General features: G+C 42.5%; 1 protein-coding gene across 8 annotated transcripts in view; it reads left to right on the top strand.

Annotated features, from left to right (window-relative positions):
• Positions 1-16,807, top strand: part of CPM (carboxypeptidase M) — an 81,466-nt gene extending 64,659 nt beyond the window's left edge. For 7 of the 8 annotated variants that reach the window (XM_055239789.1, XM_055239788.2, XM_063614227.1 and 4 more), the window contains 3 exons: positions 3,908-4,060; positions 12,190-12,338; positions 14,564-16,807. In XM_055239789.1, the coding sequence (XP_055095764.1) occupies positions 3,908-4,060; positions 12,190-12,338; positions 14,564-14,806 (545 nt within the window). In that variant the 3' untranslated portion in view covers positions 14,807-16,807. The remainder of the gene's footprint in view (positions 1-3,907; positions 4,061-12,189; positions 12,339-14,563) is intronic. The other variant, XM_055239790.1, reaches the window with a different exon arrangement.
• Positions 16,808-17,018: the final 211 nt, after the last annotated feature.

Below are 17,018 nucleotides of genomic sequence, written 5' to 3'. Positions count from 1 at the left end.
CATCTAACAGGGACAGCTGCTACTAGATCTAGCTAATTATTGCCACGCAGCCTTGGGGAGCCAATACTGCCAGATCTTGCAGTTTGTAAAAAGAAGCTGAATTTGTACACGAAGTATCATGATTTTAAAGCCATTTTGTGAGCTCAACAAAAGAGCTCTTCAGACAGGATACAGTGGGAGGAGGGCCCCCAGTTCTCCACTCTTGGAATAAGACAGCCGGGTAAGGGACAGGATGAGATTGCCATGTAGGCAACATGGAAGGAGAGATATTCTTATTAGAGGGAATAATACGAACAGAAACGCGGGGTAGGAGGGACTAGGGTGGAAGGACAGGAGGAGAGACGGTGGGCTGGAACTGGATTTCCGTGCCTCAGGGGAAAACATTCCCTTTTAGACTCGTTAGCCTGACCCCACCAATAGCAAGCTGCCGCATGCATTTCTGCATGCAGGCCACTTCCAAAGGTGCCTTCCCTAATTGTCACTTTGGATGCACAGGTTTTCAGGTAATCTTGCACAAGCTGGTATTTTTATGCCTGGGTGGCTCTCTGTCAGTTTTCCAGGTAATATAAATAAGCATAGACACAACTGATAGGCAGCAGGTCCAGGCAGCATTCCAAACCTCTCTCTCGTGTCCAAGATACAGCCCCTCTCCTACCTTAGGACTTCTGCATCGTCCCCGCTCTCCATGATTTGTAGCTAAGAAAGGGCCCATCCTGTCCAGTGGCAGCTTCATGTTCACTGTCTAACTTTCGAAGGCAAATCCAGATGTGTAGGAAATTAGAAACGGTTGCTGCTGGGAATTGTTCCCAAGCGTGCCTGTGTGTGAGCTGTGTATCCTTCTCAGACAAAAAACAGGTGAAGTCAGCTGCCTTGAGGAGCCCAGAAGAATATGCCTGGCCTGGCATGGATGTTTTGTTGGCCAGGCCTGACCTGCCTTATCCAGAACTGCACCCTCTACGCTTGGCATTCTCAGGCCTGGTTATTTGCTAGGGATCTGTAATGCACGCCTGTTTTGCCATTTAAATTTTTTCCACCTGAGACATATCCAGCCACAGGCTTTGTCTTGTTTTTTTTCCTCTCTTCTTTTTCCTTCTACTATTTCTTGGTGAAAATGAGGTCAGAGAGAAATACAAAACCTGCAAGGTAAGTAAAGGAAATAGGACAGAGAAATTCTTCCTGGCTGGAATCTGGGCCTACATATTGGCCTACATAGATATTGCTTAATATTTAAATAATATTTTTATATCATATTTTGACCTCTTTCTTGCCATTAAATTTTTTTTTAAAGAAAAAAGCTTTTTTATTTTTATTTCATTTTTAGATATGGGGTCTTGTCATGTTGTCCAGGCTGGTTTTGAACTCCTAGCCTCAAGCAAGCCTCCCACCTTGGCCTCCCAGAGTGTTTGGATTACAGGCATGAGCCACAGTACCTGGCCTAAAATTTTTTTCTACTTCAGTACTTCCAAAATATCCTGATGAAACTGAGAATACGTATTTTATTGGGCAGATATCAAGTGTAACAAATTAAAATGTCAGAAATGACTTCCTTAAAAGTTACTATATTTCATCAAATCCAAGATACTGTTGATTATAAAACCCAGTGTACCACCAAGAAAGAAAAGAAAATATTTTCAGTTAAACTAAAGACATGATGTTTTAGCCATAAAATGTTTAAGACACATCCCAATTCAGAGATATTAAAGTATAAAATATGTTGCATTTTAGGCCAGGTGCAGCAGCTCACACCTGTAATCCCAGCACTTTGGGAGGCCAAGGTGGGCACATTGCCCGAGCTCAGGAGTTCAAGACCAACCTGGGCAACATGGTGAAACCCTGTCTCTACCAAAATAAAAAACATTAGCCGGGCATGGTGGTGCACGCCTGTAGTCCCAGCTACTTGGGAGGCTGAGGCATGAGAATTGCTTGAACCCAGGAGGCAGAGGTTACAGTGAGCTGAGATCGTGCCACTGTGCTCCAGCCTGTGTGACAGCAAGACTCCATCTCAAAAAAAAAAAAAAAAAAAAAAATTGGCTAACACGGTGAAACCCCGTCTCTACTAAAAATACAAAAAATTAGCCGGGTGTGGCGGCAGGCGCCTGTAGTCCCAGCTACTCGGGAGGCTGAGGCAGGAGAATGGCGTGAACATGGGAGGCGGAGCTGGCAGTGAGCCGAGATCGAGCCACTGCACTCCAGCCTGGGCGACAAAGCAAGACTCTGTCTCAAAAAAAAAAAAAAAAAATTGTTACATCTTAGAAAATGTAAAATGAAAGCCAGGCACACTGGCTCATGCCTATAATCCCAGCACTTTGGGAGGCCAAGGATCACTTAAAGCCTGGGGCTTGAGACCAGCCTGGGCAACATAGGAAGACTCCATCTCCACAGAAAATTTTTTAAAAATTACTAGTCTCCGCAACATGGCAAAACCTCATCTCTACCAAAAAATAAAAAATTTGCCGGGTGTGATGGTGCACATCTGTAGTCCCAACTACTTGGGAGGCTGAGGCAGGAGGATCACTTGAGCTCAGGAGATCAAGGTTACAGTGATCTGTGTTTGTGCCACTGCACTCCAGCCTGGGCGACAGAGCAAGACCCTGTCTCAAAACAAACAAACAAAAATAGCCAGGTGTGGTGGCACACATCTGTAGTCTCAGCTACTTGGGAGGCTGAGGCAGGAGGATCACTTCAGCCCAGAAGTTTGAAGCTACAGTGAGCTGTGATTGCACCACTGCATTCCAGCCTGAGTGATGGAGTGAGACCATGTCTCTATTAAAAAAAAAAAAAAAAAAAAAGCCAGGCATGGTGGCTCACACCTGTAATCACAGTACTTTGGGAGGCTGAGGCGGGTGGATCACTTGAGGTCGGGAGTTCGAGAACAACCTGACCAACATGAAGAAACCTTGTCTCTACTAAAAATACAAAATTAGCTGGGCGTGTTGGCACATGCCTGTAATCCCAGCTACTTGGGAGGCTGAGGCAGGAGAATCACTTGAACCTGGGAGATGGAGGTTGCAGTGGGCTGAGATCACACCATTGCACTCCAACCTGGGCAACAAGAGTGAAACTCTGTCTCAAAAAAATAAAAAGGAAAAAAAGAAAAAGAAAGTATGAAATGATTATAACCCTTTGAAAGTAGGGGACCAGAAGAGAGAACTGGAAAGTCAGCATGAGCAGTGGCAGCCTGGGCTCCACGGGGGACCGGGACTTTCACCTCTGAGAGGCAGTGCAGCATTCTTTCTTTGATCCCCAGGAGCACTCTGGCATATTGGGGAAGCCCACAGCTGCTGGCGGAAGGTGGCCTGCACTCCGGTGTCTGTCATTTACTGGCCGAAACCCCTGGGCACTTTTCTTTAACATCTGTGATCACGTTTCCTCATCTGTAAAGTAGGGGCAATTGCTGTGAGGATTAAATGAGCTGATACAAAGCACTTCATATGGTACCTGGCAATAGTGAATGGTGGCCATGATTCCCCCAAATTAGTGTGCTTAGCTTTACTTAGTAAGTGTATTTATAAATGATTTGTAGAAATATTTTTAAAGGAATCTTATTCTAGCTTATATCCATTTAAAATGTAATTTAAGAAAGAAATGAAATTCAAAGAATCATTTTTGTAATGTAGGATTTCAAAAAATAAAAACAAAAAAGGACCCTTCCTTCACCCCTCACTTAATTTGGATGCGCAGTTGAACTTCAGTCAGCTGTGATCCAGTTACCCATATGGGAATATTTAGGATTGTCTAGTCATGCCTGGGTAATAGAATGTCAAGCCCTGATTTTACAAGCTAATATGTCAAATTCATCTTTTCCTGTTTACGTGTAGCTGTCTGATTCACTTGCCCCCAAGGCACGTGATACTTGGCTCCACTCCAGTTTTAGACCCTAACAAAAATTAAATATGCTTGTGTTTAGGTGGAATGCAAGATTACAACTACATCTGGGCCCAGTGTTTTGAAATTACGTTGGAGCTGTCATGCTGTAAATATCCTCGTGAGGAGAAGCTTCCATCCTTTTGGAATAATAACAAAGCCTCGTTAATTGAATATATAAAGCAGGTGCACCTAGGTTTGTAAAATCTTCTTATTAATTCCCTATTAATGCAAAATAGAGCATCTAACAAGACCTCTGGGTTGAGTAAATGCAAGCCTTTATTTATGCTTTGTAGTTATAGCCTCATTTCAGTGCCAGATCTGATGGTTAAGAATTCTCTCTGCATGAGTAACTGCAGTGTGTGAGAAATGCAGTGCCCACTCATTCATAGAAAAGGAAGCATGATGCATGTTCCTTTCATATGAGGGTATAAAAATCCAGAGTACCAGCCAGCCATGGTGGCTCACGCCTGTAATCCCAGCACTTTGGGAGGCTGAGGCAGGTGTATCATCTGAGGTCAGGAGTTCGAGACCAGCCTGGCCAACAAGGCGAAACCTCATCTCTACTGAAAATACAATAATTAGCCAGGCATGGTGGCTCACGCCTGTAGTCCCAGCTACTTGGGAGGCTGAGGCAGGAGAATCACTTGAACCCGGGAGGCGGAGGTTGCTCCCTCTGCCGAGGAGCCGAGATGGTGCCACTGTACTCCAGCCTAGGTGACAGAGTAAGACTCCATCTCAAAAACAAACAAACAAACAAACATCCAGAGTCCCCCTAATTTTATATGTTGAATGATCTAGAAATCTGGCCAAATATCAGGAAAACAGGCTGCTACTCTGTTACATTATCTCCCATTTAGAAAAATACTATGTTTGCTTGTCACTCACCATGCAGTACCAAGGACCCTGAGAACACTGGACATACCACTTTGCATTTTTTCCAGAATTGGGATGGTGAGCTAGCACCATTACCTTCAACCCCTCTCACCTCTGAACTCTGCCAGATGTCCTGGTGCTAGGAATCTTGCCAGCCTGTTTGCTGAAGGCTGGCTGGCCCTTATCACAGATAGACAGACTAAATGTGGCAGAGAGTGGTAGCTTTCAAATGTGCAGCGGACTCACCAGGAGCGCTTGCTAAAACAGATTGCCAGGCCCCAACCCGGAGTTTCTGTTTGAACCACCTTACCACGTGATGCTGATACTGCTGGTCCAGCGGCTATACTTAGAAAGCCATTGCACTAGAGAAACACACTGCTTGAGATGATGATGGAATCTTGTACAGTTCGTTTATTAACCAGGTGGTGTCTCTTTGGGCAAGGTGTGGAAGCCTCTTCTATATTTACAGAGGTGAAGTTATCTTTCTCCATTCGGAATGGCTTGGGGAGAGAAACATATCAGGAATTGGCATAATAGCTATGATACCACATAGAGAGAGAGAGAGAGAAAGAGAGAGAGAGAGAGAGAGAGTGTGTGTGTGTGTGTGTGTGTGTGTGTCTGTGTTGAAAAGGTTTGCTGCATGGGCCTACTGCGTAATTGCATAATTCCTGGAATTTCCTGCATGATTCACAGCAAAGCTTTCCTCCTGCTACAAAGAAGATGGAGAAGGATGAGGGAAGGTAGCACAGGGCCAGAGGGCTGAGTGCAAGGATGATTAGGACCCTTCCTTGGCCACACATCCCTAAAAGGGATGCCCCTGCCCTCTTTCATACCTGTATCCCCAGCCTCCATCCCCTGACCTGAAGAGAAGTACACAAAGATTACTGGTAAACTCACAGGGCTATGTCTAACTGGCTGAGTCGTTCATGGACTAGGTTGACTCCCTATGATAGGGGATGTTATGAAATATCGTTCTTTCTCACCAGCATCTTAATAAAGATTATAAATTTATTATTGGGACTTTTACCTTCTTCATTATGTCATCAAACGTTGTCTTGGGTTCTCTCTTGCTTAGTATTCTGGTAATTCTTTCTCCACTAGATTTTCCTCATGAGGCATGTCATGTATTAATCTAACATTTCTATTGTATTTCTACCTCTGTTGATCCTTTAGTTTGTTAATCTATTACTATTATTATCATTATCATTATTTTAGAGACAGGGTCTCACTGTCACCCAGGCTGGAGTACAGTGGCACAGTCATTGCCCACTGTAACCTTGAACTCCTGGGCTCAAGTGATCCTTCTGCCTCAGCCTCCCAAGTAAGTAGGACTACAGGTGCACACCACCACGTCCAGCTAATTTTTTTAAAAATTTTGTATAGAGACAGAATCTTGCTATGTTGTCCAGGTGAGTCCCAAACTCCCGGACTCAAGCGATCCTTCTGCCTCAGCCTCCCAAAGTGCTGGGATCCCAGGTGCGAGCCACGGTGACTGGCTTTGCCTATTCTTTTCTGAAATTCATTCTTCACCAGTATCAACATGGGTATGGGCATGCAAGTGAACATCAAATATGCTCTATGTAACTGCACTACTATTTTCAGAACCTCAATCTAGCTGTAAAGATTATTTACCAAGCACTGAATTAAGGTGGGCTTTGAAGTATCATGTTGATGTAATATTGCCAGGGAAAGGGCAATACAAATTGCAGCATACCTATTGTTATTATTTTTAATAATTTGGAAGGCTTACCAGTCCATTTGCACTAGGTTTTGTTTGTTTGTTTGGAGACGGAGTCTTGCTCTGTCATCTAGGCTGGAGTGCAATGGTGTGATGATCTCGGCTCACTGTAACCTCCGCCTCCCGGGTTCATGTGATTCTCCCACTCAGCCTCCCAATTTGCTGGAATTACAGGCACCCACCATCATGCCCGGCTAATTTTGTATTTTTGAAGAGACAGGGTTTCGCCATATTGGCCAGGCTGGTCTTGAACTCCTGACCTCAGGTGATCCGCCGGCGTTGGCCTCCCAAAGTGCTGGGATTACAGGCATGAGCCACCATGCCCAGCCCATTTGCACTAGGTTTTATAAAGAATGTTTGTCTGCCTGTCTCTATAATCAGATGCAAGTAACTCACTCAAAAAATACATATATTGGCACATCAACCCTGCCCCCTTGTGGTTTAAGACAGATGCATAACATGGTTTAATAATGAAACCATATTTCAAAATACCAATACAGTGTGGTTATTACTACTTAATAGAAAGGTTCTCTCCCTACTAGTGCCCAGTAAGAAACTAATGAATATTTTGTTTGTGAAGAATGGCAGCAAACACCCCTTTATTGGTATTGCTCTGGTTTGAAGACATTATTGATATTTGTCAAACTGCATTGCATTTACTGGTTCTATTTTACCAATTGCTAGGATGCTTCTGAGTTTCTGAGGTTTTGACCCATCTGGAAGTCTTTGAGCCACCTTGTCTGGGAAGGAAAGGCCTTCTGCTTTAGTGGAAGGGCCTTGCCAAGAGGGTAGAGGCTTAGGTAGAGCCCAAGCTGTTTTGTCATCTGGAGATGTTTGCAATCTTGAGCAAGCACTTGTCTGAATCTCAGTGTAGTCAACAGAAAGTTGAGAGTCGTAGCATCAGCCTTGCCTCCCACCAGCCTGTTCTAAGGCTTCAGTGGTGTTATTCTTTCAATTAGAACTCACTGCAGACCTCAACTGAAACTCGGGCCCCTTGGTGCCGTGTTGTCCTGCTTTAGAGGATGATTTACTAGGTTCTAGTTGAGATGAGGGTGTCGGCAGACATTAAAACCAAGGTAGCAAAGGAGGGCAAGTCTGAATTCTAGAGGCTTAAAATGTCTTGCTTGTCCCTGTCTCTGAGGAGAAGCAAAGATGAGCCAGACACGGTGTTACCTGCGTGCTGCGGCCCTGTCTTTCCCCTGGACTCCTCAAAGCAGATCTGAACCCAGAGAGCAAGGGAATGGCTCACAGCATCCAGAAACCTAAGCAACCTGGGCATAAAAGAATCTGGTATGTGCTGAGTTCCAGAAGCCTGTGGGCCACAGATGTGGATCTGTCATCACATCCAAAATAGGAGGCAACTGTGACCATGCAGTGGGGACATGGGCACAAACAAGCAGTCTCCTAAGTACTGTCCCAGCTCCGACTCCAATCGTGGCCAACAGATGCAGAATTCTAGTTCTTGCCCAGCCAAGACTTTTCATTCATGAAGCTCTAATCCATTTCCAAGGGAAAAAGAGCTTTACATTTCTCCCATGTATCTCCCCATCTGGCCACAGAATTTATGTCTCAGATTTTATGTCTTCTCATTTGTATTGTATCTGAGCATTTTTCAAATTTTCCTTTTTTTTTTTAAATATAGTGTTGGCTCTCTCTGCGTCTCTTAGGGTCTACCAGTCTTTTTTTCAATGTTTCAACTTCAGCATATAGAAATAAATCACATTTTCTGGTAAAACAATTACTTCCCTCTTAAGTGAAAGGTTTGGTGATATGTAGACAAAAATATTGTAAAGACATATACAAGCTAAAGCACGCTTTTATTTGGCTGGTGGGAGGGGTTTTCCTTTGAATATAAATTCCACACATAAGCATGGTCTGTGTTTGCCCAGTAACAGTGATATTCACATACCCCAGGCTTCCATAGCTGGAAGAACCATCTTTAGGTTTAGGTAAGAGTCATATGAAAGTGAGTCTTTGGGCCTGTAATCCCAGCACTTTGGGAGGCCAAGGTGGGCGGATCACTTGAGATCAGGAGTCTGAGACCAGCCTGGCCAACGTGGTGAAACCCGTCTCTACTAAAAACACAAAAATTAGCCAGGTGTGGTGGTGGGCACCTGTAATCCAAGCTACTTGGGGTGCTGAGGCAGGAGAATTGCTTGAACCCGGGAGATGAAAGTTGCAGTGAGCCGAACTGGTGCCACTGTGCTCCAGCCTGGGCAACAGAGGGAGACTTCAATTTAAAAAAAAAGAAAGTGAATCTTTGGGTTATTAGGGGATGATGAATGAGGGTCAAACTGGAATATGAAGACTTTCAGACATTTCTCCAAATGCAAATTCTTCTTCCTTTTTCTATCTTTGAGGGTAGGCAGACCGCAGGTTGACTGGAGCCTTGATTCAGCTGCAGCACACACTGATACATAGGTGTTGTTCAAGTCCCTGAGGCTGTCCAAAATCACCGTCATGTGACTGTCAAAAAAGTCAAATCTGTTCTATTAAAGTGTAACTGCTTCTAGCCAAGAAGAAATTTGCTGCCTTTTTTTAAAAAGTACCATGACTTTTTTTTTTTTTTGGTGTCTTCTGGCAACTACTCATTACTAGTACCCTGAATTCTATTTCATCATTATCTCCAATGTTAAAGAATGGTGTAATGTTAGCCGGGCGCAATGGCTCACGCCTGTAATCCCAGCACTTTGGGAGGCTGAGGCGGGCGGATCATTTGAGGTCAGGAGTTCAAGACCAGCCTGACCAACATGGAGAAACCCTGTCTCTACTAAAAATACGAAATAAGATGGGCGTGGTGGCGCATGCCTGTAATCCCAGCTACTTAGGAGGCTGAGGCAGGAGATTGCTTGAACCCGGGAGGTGGAGGTTGCGGTGAGCTGAGATCGCACCATTGCAGCCTGGGCAACAACAGCAAAACTCCATCTCAAAAGAAACCCAAAAAATTGTGTAATGTCAGTTTCAATGATAGTTCTGCTTCATTTTTTATGCACTTGATTTTCTTCGATTTGGTTGGTTTTGGGGAAGTCAACGAAAAATACAAAAGATGCCAATAGACACAACACCATCCAGCACAAGTTACCTTGCTGAAACGCATGGATTTTCTAAGTGGCAGGAAGACTGTAAACTAGCTCAGAGCCCTGGAGAAGGAAATAATATGCATAGCTTCTTCCCTCACATATTCCTGCTTTGTGGAATAAAGTTGAATTAAGACTCCAGAAATTCATCTAATATATTCTCCCCCCGCCGCACCGCATAGTTTTTCTTAATCCAAATAAGAGGAAAGGAAAGAAAGCCAGGCCTGGTGGCTCACACCTATAATCCCAGCACTCCAGCACTTTGGGAGGCCAAGGTAGATCATGTGAGCTCAGGAGTTCAAGACTAGCCTGTGCAACATGGCGAAACCCCACCTCTACAAAAAAATACAAAAGTTAGCCAGGTGTGGTGGTATGTGCTTGTAGTCCCACCTACTTGGGAGGCTGAGGTGGGAGGACTGCTTGAGCATGGGAAGTCAAGGCTGCAGTAAGCCCTGATCACACCACTGCACTCCAGCCTGGGTGACAGAGCAAGACCCTGTCTAAAAAAAAAAAAAGAAGAAGAAAGGAAAGAAAGAATTAATGTTTGTTGATCTTCCTGTTCTGTGTTACTTACATTTAATCTTCACAACCATCCTGGGTGGTGGTATATTATCCCCATCTCATAGGTGATAAAATTGAGGCTTGGGAATGTTTGGTGACTTGAGAACTAGAATTCAAATCAAAACCTGACTAGGTTCTTTCTGTCACACCAAGCTATGATGATGGGTATACGCTATATTTATCACATATCAAAGGACCTCCTAAGGGGGGCACAGTGTAAATAGCTCTTCAAAATAATGCCACTGAGGCTGAGTGTGGTGCCTCACACCTGTAATCCCAGCACTTTGGGAAGCTTAGGCAGGTGGATTGCTTGAGCCCGGGAGTTCAAGACAAGCCTGGGCAACATGGTGAAACTCCATCTCTACAAAAAGTAAATTAATTAAATAAAACAAAATAATGCCACTGAAACCCAAGGAATAAATGCATAATCAGGTTACCAAATTATTACCAATTTATGATTGGGTACTACCTAAACATCAAAAGGGTATGTATCAAGCAGTAGGAATAAATATAAATGGAACTGTGTTTAAAAAAGAGAGGCCAAAGAGGAACACATGACGTGAAAATAGAAGTTTACATAGTTGTATAGAGAAAGGGAGAAGGAAATATGGCATTTTCCTCCTCAGGAGACAAAAAATGAAGAGTCAGGAATTAAATAGCACAGAAAGTATAATAAAAGGCAACCTAGGTCAGACAGAAGTTTGTTGAAGTTCAAGATAAACATTGTTTTGCTAAATGCCAAAATTTTTATTTTTCACTTTAACCGTTTCTGGGGGAAACTATTACGTGTGCCTCATATTTTTCTGCCCTAATAAATAATTATTATTTGAACTGTTTGGGGAGAGTTCAAGATCATCTTACTCTTGTAGCTCTTCATTCTCATTTATGTTATTGGGGACTTAGGCAGCTTCACCTTAAGGTAATATGATTTGACGCTGGAGTAAACAAACTAGATGTGACATGTAGGATCTAAAATAAGAAAGGTCTTAAAATATAAATGGCCTTTTAAAAATTGTACTCCTGAAATTTTGAGAGGGGCTCTCGAGACTATCATGGGTTGACGGCTAGGCTGGTCCACTTCGTTGGCTGTGTGAGTTTGAGGAGGTTATTTTAATAAGCCAGAGCCTTAGTTTTTTTCATCTGTAAAATCATGATAATAATTGATGACACAGCTGATATGAGAATTTAATGCGAAAATGCACATTTAGCAGTTAGTACAGAGCCTGAAATATACTAAGTGCTCAATAAATATTGGCTGTTGTTACTGGTCAATCGATTCCATGCTTCCAAGAAGCCTTGTGATTATAATTTTGCTTCCCATGTAGTTGGACTACAAGACAAAACTATTGAGTCCCTTGCACACGTAAATAATTTTGTTGTAACTAATACATTGACACCGTTTTTATTTAGGATTTTATGGAATCCACCAATGGTTGTAGTACAGTTTGGTGATTGAGTAAATCACTTGGAAGTGACAGGAATGGATCTTAGGTTGTCATCTGTGTTCTCTCACTGTGATAATACATACTAATATAAATGGGCTATTCAACAACAAACAAATTTAAGCTATAAATCAGATCAGTAATTTTTTTTTTTCTTTTTGAGACAGAGTTTCACTTTGTCACCCATGCTGGAGTGCAGTGGCGTGATCTCGGCTCACTGCAAGCTCCACCTCCCGGGTTCACGCCATTCTCCTGCCTCAGCCTCCCAAGTAGCTGGGACTACAGGCGCCCACCACCACGCCTGGCTAATTTTTTTTTTGTATTTTTAGTAGAGACGGGGTTTCACTGTGTTAGCCAGGATGGTCTCGATCTCCTGACTTCGTGATCCACCCACCTTGGCCTCCCAAAGTGCTGGGATTACAGGAGTGAGCCACCGCGCCCAGCCAAGATTAGTAATTTTGACTATTTTAAGCTACATCAAAAATAAGTTTTCTTTTCCCTCTCTAACACTTAATATTAACTCACAACATTGAGTAAGCTAATAAATATTGCATATATTGTTCTTATTTATAATAATTTTTATATGCCATAAAATATGGTATTAATATTTAATTTTATTTTTGTCTTGCAGGTGTAAAGGGTCAAGTTTTTGATCAGAATGGAAATCCATTACCCAATATAATTGTGGAAGTCCAAGACAGAAAACATATCTGCCCCTATAGAACCAACAAATATGGAGAGTATTATCTTCTTCTCTTGCCTGGGTCCTATATAATAAATGTAAGTATGCAATGCTAGTTATTGTTATTAAAATATTATAGAACTCATAATACTTATTAACCCAGAAGGAATCCAAAGTAAGTCTAGGAAGTTCAAAAGTAGATCCATCAAGACAGAAAGAAAGGATAGTGTCAGACTTGCAATTGGCAGGAGGTGGAAGAGGTGGAAATTATACGAAAAAAAAACAGAAAAATTCATATGTTTTTCCCTGATGGCAATTTTTTAAAAATAGAAGCCAAATCCTATTTCTTGTGATATGTTTTATGATTAAAATGTAACCTGATTAATAATAACGAATAAGCAATGTAGCAAAGGTAGTTTATAGTTTCCTGGGATACGATATAACACCCATTCCATGGCATACACTTTCTACTATAAAAAATGAATTGGGAAAAGTTCCTTAGAATTCATTTTATAAGTGAAATCTGATCCACAAATTTTGACACTATATTCAGCAAATGATAAACATATTTTGCAGCCCTTTTTTCAATCGATGCAAGTAAAATTTCAGTCTTTAATTCCATAAAATATGTATTTCTGAGTCATTTTATCCTAAGACAGGAAGGCATGGACTAATTTGAGCCTGAGTGCATTTATGTGAAAGAACTAAATGAATAAGTATTGATATAGTTGGCCAGATTTTGCGTCTTTCTCTTTGATGTGAATTTCTCTGAGAAATTCAGGATTCTTCTATTTTGCTTAGTGGGTCTCATGCCAACCATAGCAGTCATTCTATATAGAGCTAATCCTGGGAGAAGGTAGTCATCTCTTCTGTAGTGAAAACTGAGTTGGTATTTTATTATTTCATCCTGAGGACATCATGGAAAAAACATGGTTTTTAGTTTATAAAACTATAGAATTGAGAGCCTCCATGCTCCATGGGTTCTCCCCAAGGTGCCTAGATGTGAGGCTTATCAATTGCTAATCCTTTTAGGAATTTCTACTCCTGCCGAGAAAATGGATAGAGCTTGAAAAATCTCAACTCACTGTGAATCTTTGTCTAAAAAGGCCCTTTATTTTCCTCCTATTTACTGTGATGTTTCTATTCTATTTAAAAATATGATTTTCCCTGTAGTGAATCTAATTACTTGTATGCAACCTCATAAATAAGCCACAACTTTAGAATAAAGTTATGAATTGTTCATTTCCCATTAGTTAGACTAACACAGTACACACTGACTCTAGATAATAGTTCTAGGGCAATATTTGAAGGTAAGACTCTGGACATTGAAATGAATGTGTAAAATACATACCAATGAGTGGTTATGTAAATGTCATTCCCCATTTTTTCCCTTCTCCACCATATATAATAAAAGCATTTCCCAGTAGACATTGCCTGTAGTTAGTTTAGCATTTGTCTTGTCCTGATCATTTCCTCCACTAAAAAAAAAAAAAACCCTAACCAAAGATTCAGGCTGATATGAACAAAACCAGGTAAAATCAAAGCTTTTAAAGGAGGGTGGGTGTGGTGGCTCATGACTGTAATCTCAGCACTTTGGGAGGCTGAGAGGCAGGTGGATCACTTGAGGTCAGGAGTTCAAGACCAGCCTGGCCAACGTGGTGAAACCCCGTCTCTACTAAAAATACAAAAAATTACCTGGTATGCGCCTGTGATCCCAGCTACTTGGGAGGCTGAGGTAGGAGAATCACTTGAACCCGGGAGGCAGAGGTTGCAATGAGCCAAGATTGAGCCACTGTACTCCAGGCTGGGTGACAGAGCAAGACTCTATCTCAAAAAAAAAGAAGAAGAAAAGAAAGAAAGAAAAGCTTTTAAAGGAAGCAATAGGCTTGTAGGTCAGCTGAAAAGAAATTAGTAACTTGAGAAAATAATTCTACTTGTAAATAATCTTGATATCCAAGGAGGATGTTAAATACACACTTGGGACAAAGGGAAACAGTTAACTCTTTACCCTTGTGCCCCGTGAAAAGGATGGTGGCAGAAACATCTGCTGCTTCCTTCTCTTGACTTACATTGCCAGATAAAGTACCCATCTGTCCTTATTTCATTTTGTAATTCTTGGCAACAGCATTCACAACGCTGGTCTCTGTCAACAGGTATTGGATAACTCAGCCTGCAGGACCAAATCTGTTGCTGGCCCAGAGGTCTGGCAGATTGTTACATGAATTGCACAAAGGCTGCATTTTAGTGGTGGATATCAGTGTTTTCAGTGTGGGCACCACGAAACATCTTAAGTCACTCATATAATTGTCTTGTTTTTTCTCAGATTACAGTCCCTGGATATGATCCACACCTCACAAAGGTGATTATTCCAGAGAAATCCCAGAACTTCAGTGCTCTTAAAAAGGATATTCTACTTCCATTCCAAGGGCAATTGGATTCTATCCCAGTATCAAATCCTTCATGCCCAATGATTCCTCTATACAGAAATTTGCCAGACCACTCAGCTGCAACAAAGCCTAGTTTGTTCTTATTTTTAGTGAGTCTTTTGCACATATTCTTCAAATAAAGTAAAATGTGAAACTCAACCCACATCACCACCTGGAATCAGGGATTGCTCATTCCAGGTTACTGCAACCCTAACTCAGTCTAGTGGGACCTTGACTGGAGAAACTCCATCATCTTCCTGAAGAAGAGAAATGGATGTCTCCAAATTCCACAATAAGCAATATGTGGTGATAATGAAAAGAATGATTCAGTCTTGACGATGAATGGAAGACACTTACCTAACAAATACTGCTCATTTACACTCAAATTAATCTTGAAGTAGTCTTAAAATGCGTAAGAAGTTAAAACTTGAGAAGCAAAAAAATGCCTGCAAAAAGAAGATCATTTTGTATACAGAGAACCGGATGAATATAAGCAAATGAAGATGAACATTTATTGATCTTCTACATACAAGACTTCACCATAAGGCCAGGAGCAGTGGCTCACACCTTGTAATCCCAGCACTTTGGGAGGCCAAGGTGGGCGGATCACCCTGAGGTCAGGAGTTCAAAACCAGCCTGACCAACATGGTGAAACCCTGTCTCTACTAAATATTAGCAGGGCGTGGTGGTGGGCAACTGTAATTGCAGCCTTTTGGGAGGCTGAGACAGGATAATCGCTCGAACCCTAGAGGTGGAGGTTGCAGTGAGCCGAGGCAGCGCCGTTGTACTCCAGCTTGGGCAACAGAGTAAGACTCTGTCTCAAAAAACAAAACAAAACAAAACAAACACCTCACCATGAGTGCTATATGTGAATAGATATTAAGTGCCATATATAATTCTCAGAAGAAGGGAGAAATGATCATAGGACTGGGAATTGTTTTGCAAACGTTCTAGGAGATGTGAGAGAAAATATGTAACCACATCTTAGTGGCCCAAGAAAATACAGGTCTGAAGGGGTAAGATTGTGTCTCTATAGAGGTTCAAAGCATACAGGTCAATTAAGTAAGTAAGCCCCTCTCCCTCCAGAGCCAAGTTTCCCTAGCTTTTGGCACCTGGATGCCACAGTCCTCCATTAGGCTGATGACTCCAAACATGTAACTCTAGCCTCTTTCCTGAGCTTCAGACTCATGTCCCACTGCCCACAGGACACATCCAACTGGATGTGACTCACAGGTACCTCAAACCCATCATGTGGAGATACCCATCCTGTTCCCCCTAGAGCTGCTCCTGGCTGCATTCTCGCTCTCAATTACTGGGACCACCAAGCTAGGAACCTGGGAGTCATCCTTGATACTTTCTCTTCCTCCTTAATCCCGTGTATTCAGCAAGTAACTAAAGGTTGGTGTTGGCCGGGCATGGTGGCTCATGCCTGTAATCCCAGCATTTTGGGAGGCCAAGGCAGGCAGATCACTTGAGGTCAGGAGCTCGAGACCAGCCTGGCCAACATGGTGAAACCCCATCTCTACTAAAAAAAAAAAAAAAAAAAATTAGTCGGGCCTGGTGGTGTGTGCCTGTAATCCCAGCTACTGGGAAGGCTGAGGCAGGAGACTCACTTGAACCCGGGAGGCAGAGGTTGCAGTGAGCCGGGATTGTGCCATTGTACTCCAGCCTGGGTGAAGAAGCGAGACTCTGTCTTAAAAAAAAAAAAAATTGGTGCTGATAAATATTGATGAATTCTGCTCTCTGCTCTCCATGGTTGTCAACACTGCAGAGTTGAGGCCTCATATCTCACCTGCACTGCTGCAACAGCTTTACTGGTCCCTTGCTCCCAGCCTTCTCCTCTCCAGTCCATCCTCCACACAGCACTGGGGAAGAGGAGCCACTTGAAACAAAAGTCAACAACTGGCTGTAGTTCCTAAACACAGAGCTGTTTGTGTCCCCTGTATCTGGAATGCTATTATGACCCACTACATTTTTTCTTTCCTACCCCTCTTAAAACTCAGTTCAGGTAGCAGCTCCACTAGGAAGCCTTGGCTGACCATAATCCCATTCAATTCCATTCCACCTCTTCGCAGGCAGTCTGGGGTTAGGGACCCTTTCTGTTTGCTCCCCAAAATAAACTGGTTATCTCTACTATTGGATTTACAACATTGTATTATAATCTTCTGCTTCCATGTGTGCCTTCTCTAGTAGAATGTGAGCTCTTTGAGGCCAAGGTCTATTTAATTTGTTTGAAAAATTCATTGTTATATCCTCAAAGCCTAGCACATAGTAGGTACTGAATGAATGAATGAATGAACAAGGGGTGCCAGGAGACCGCTACTCCCAGTCTTCCCAGAAACTGCCTAGGGC

Source organism: Symphalangus syndactylus, chromosome 13 (genome assembly GCF_028878055.3).
Source record: "Symphalangus syndactylus isolate Jambi chromosome 13, NHGRI_mSymSyn1-v2.1_pri, whole genome shotgun sequence".
NCBI lineage: Eukaryota > Metazoa > Chordata > Mammalia > Primates > Hylobatidae > Symphalangus > Symphalangus syndactylus.
Note: the sequence above shows the minus strand (reverse complement) of the source record. Positions and strands in the feature narration are given on the sequence as shown.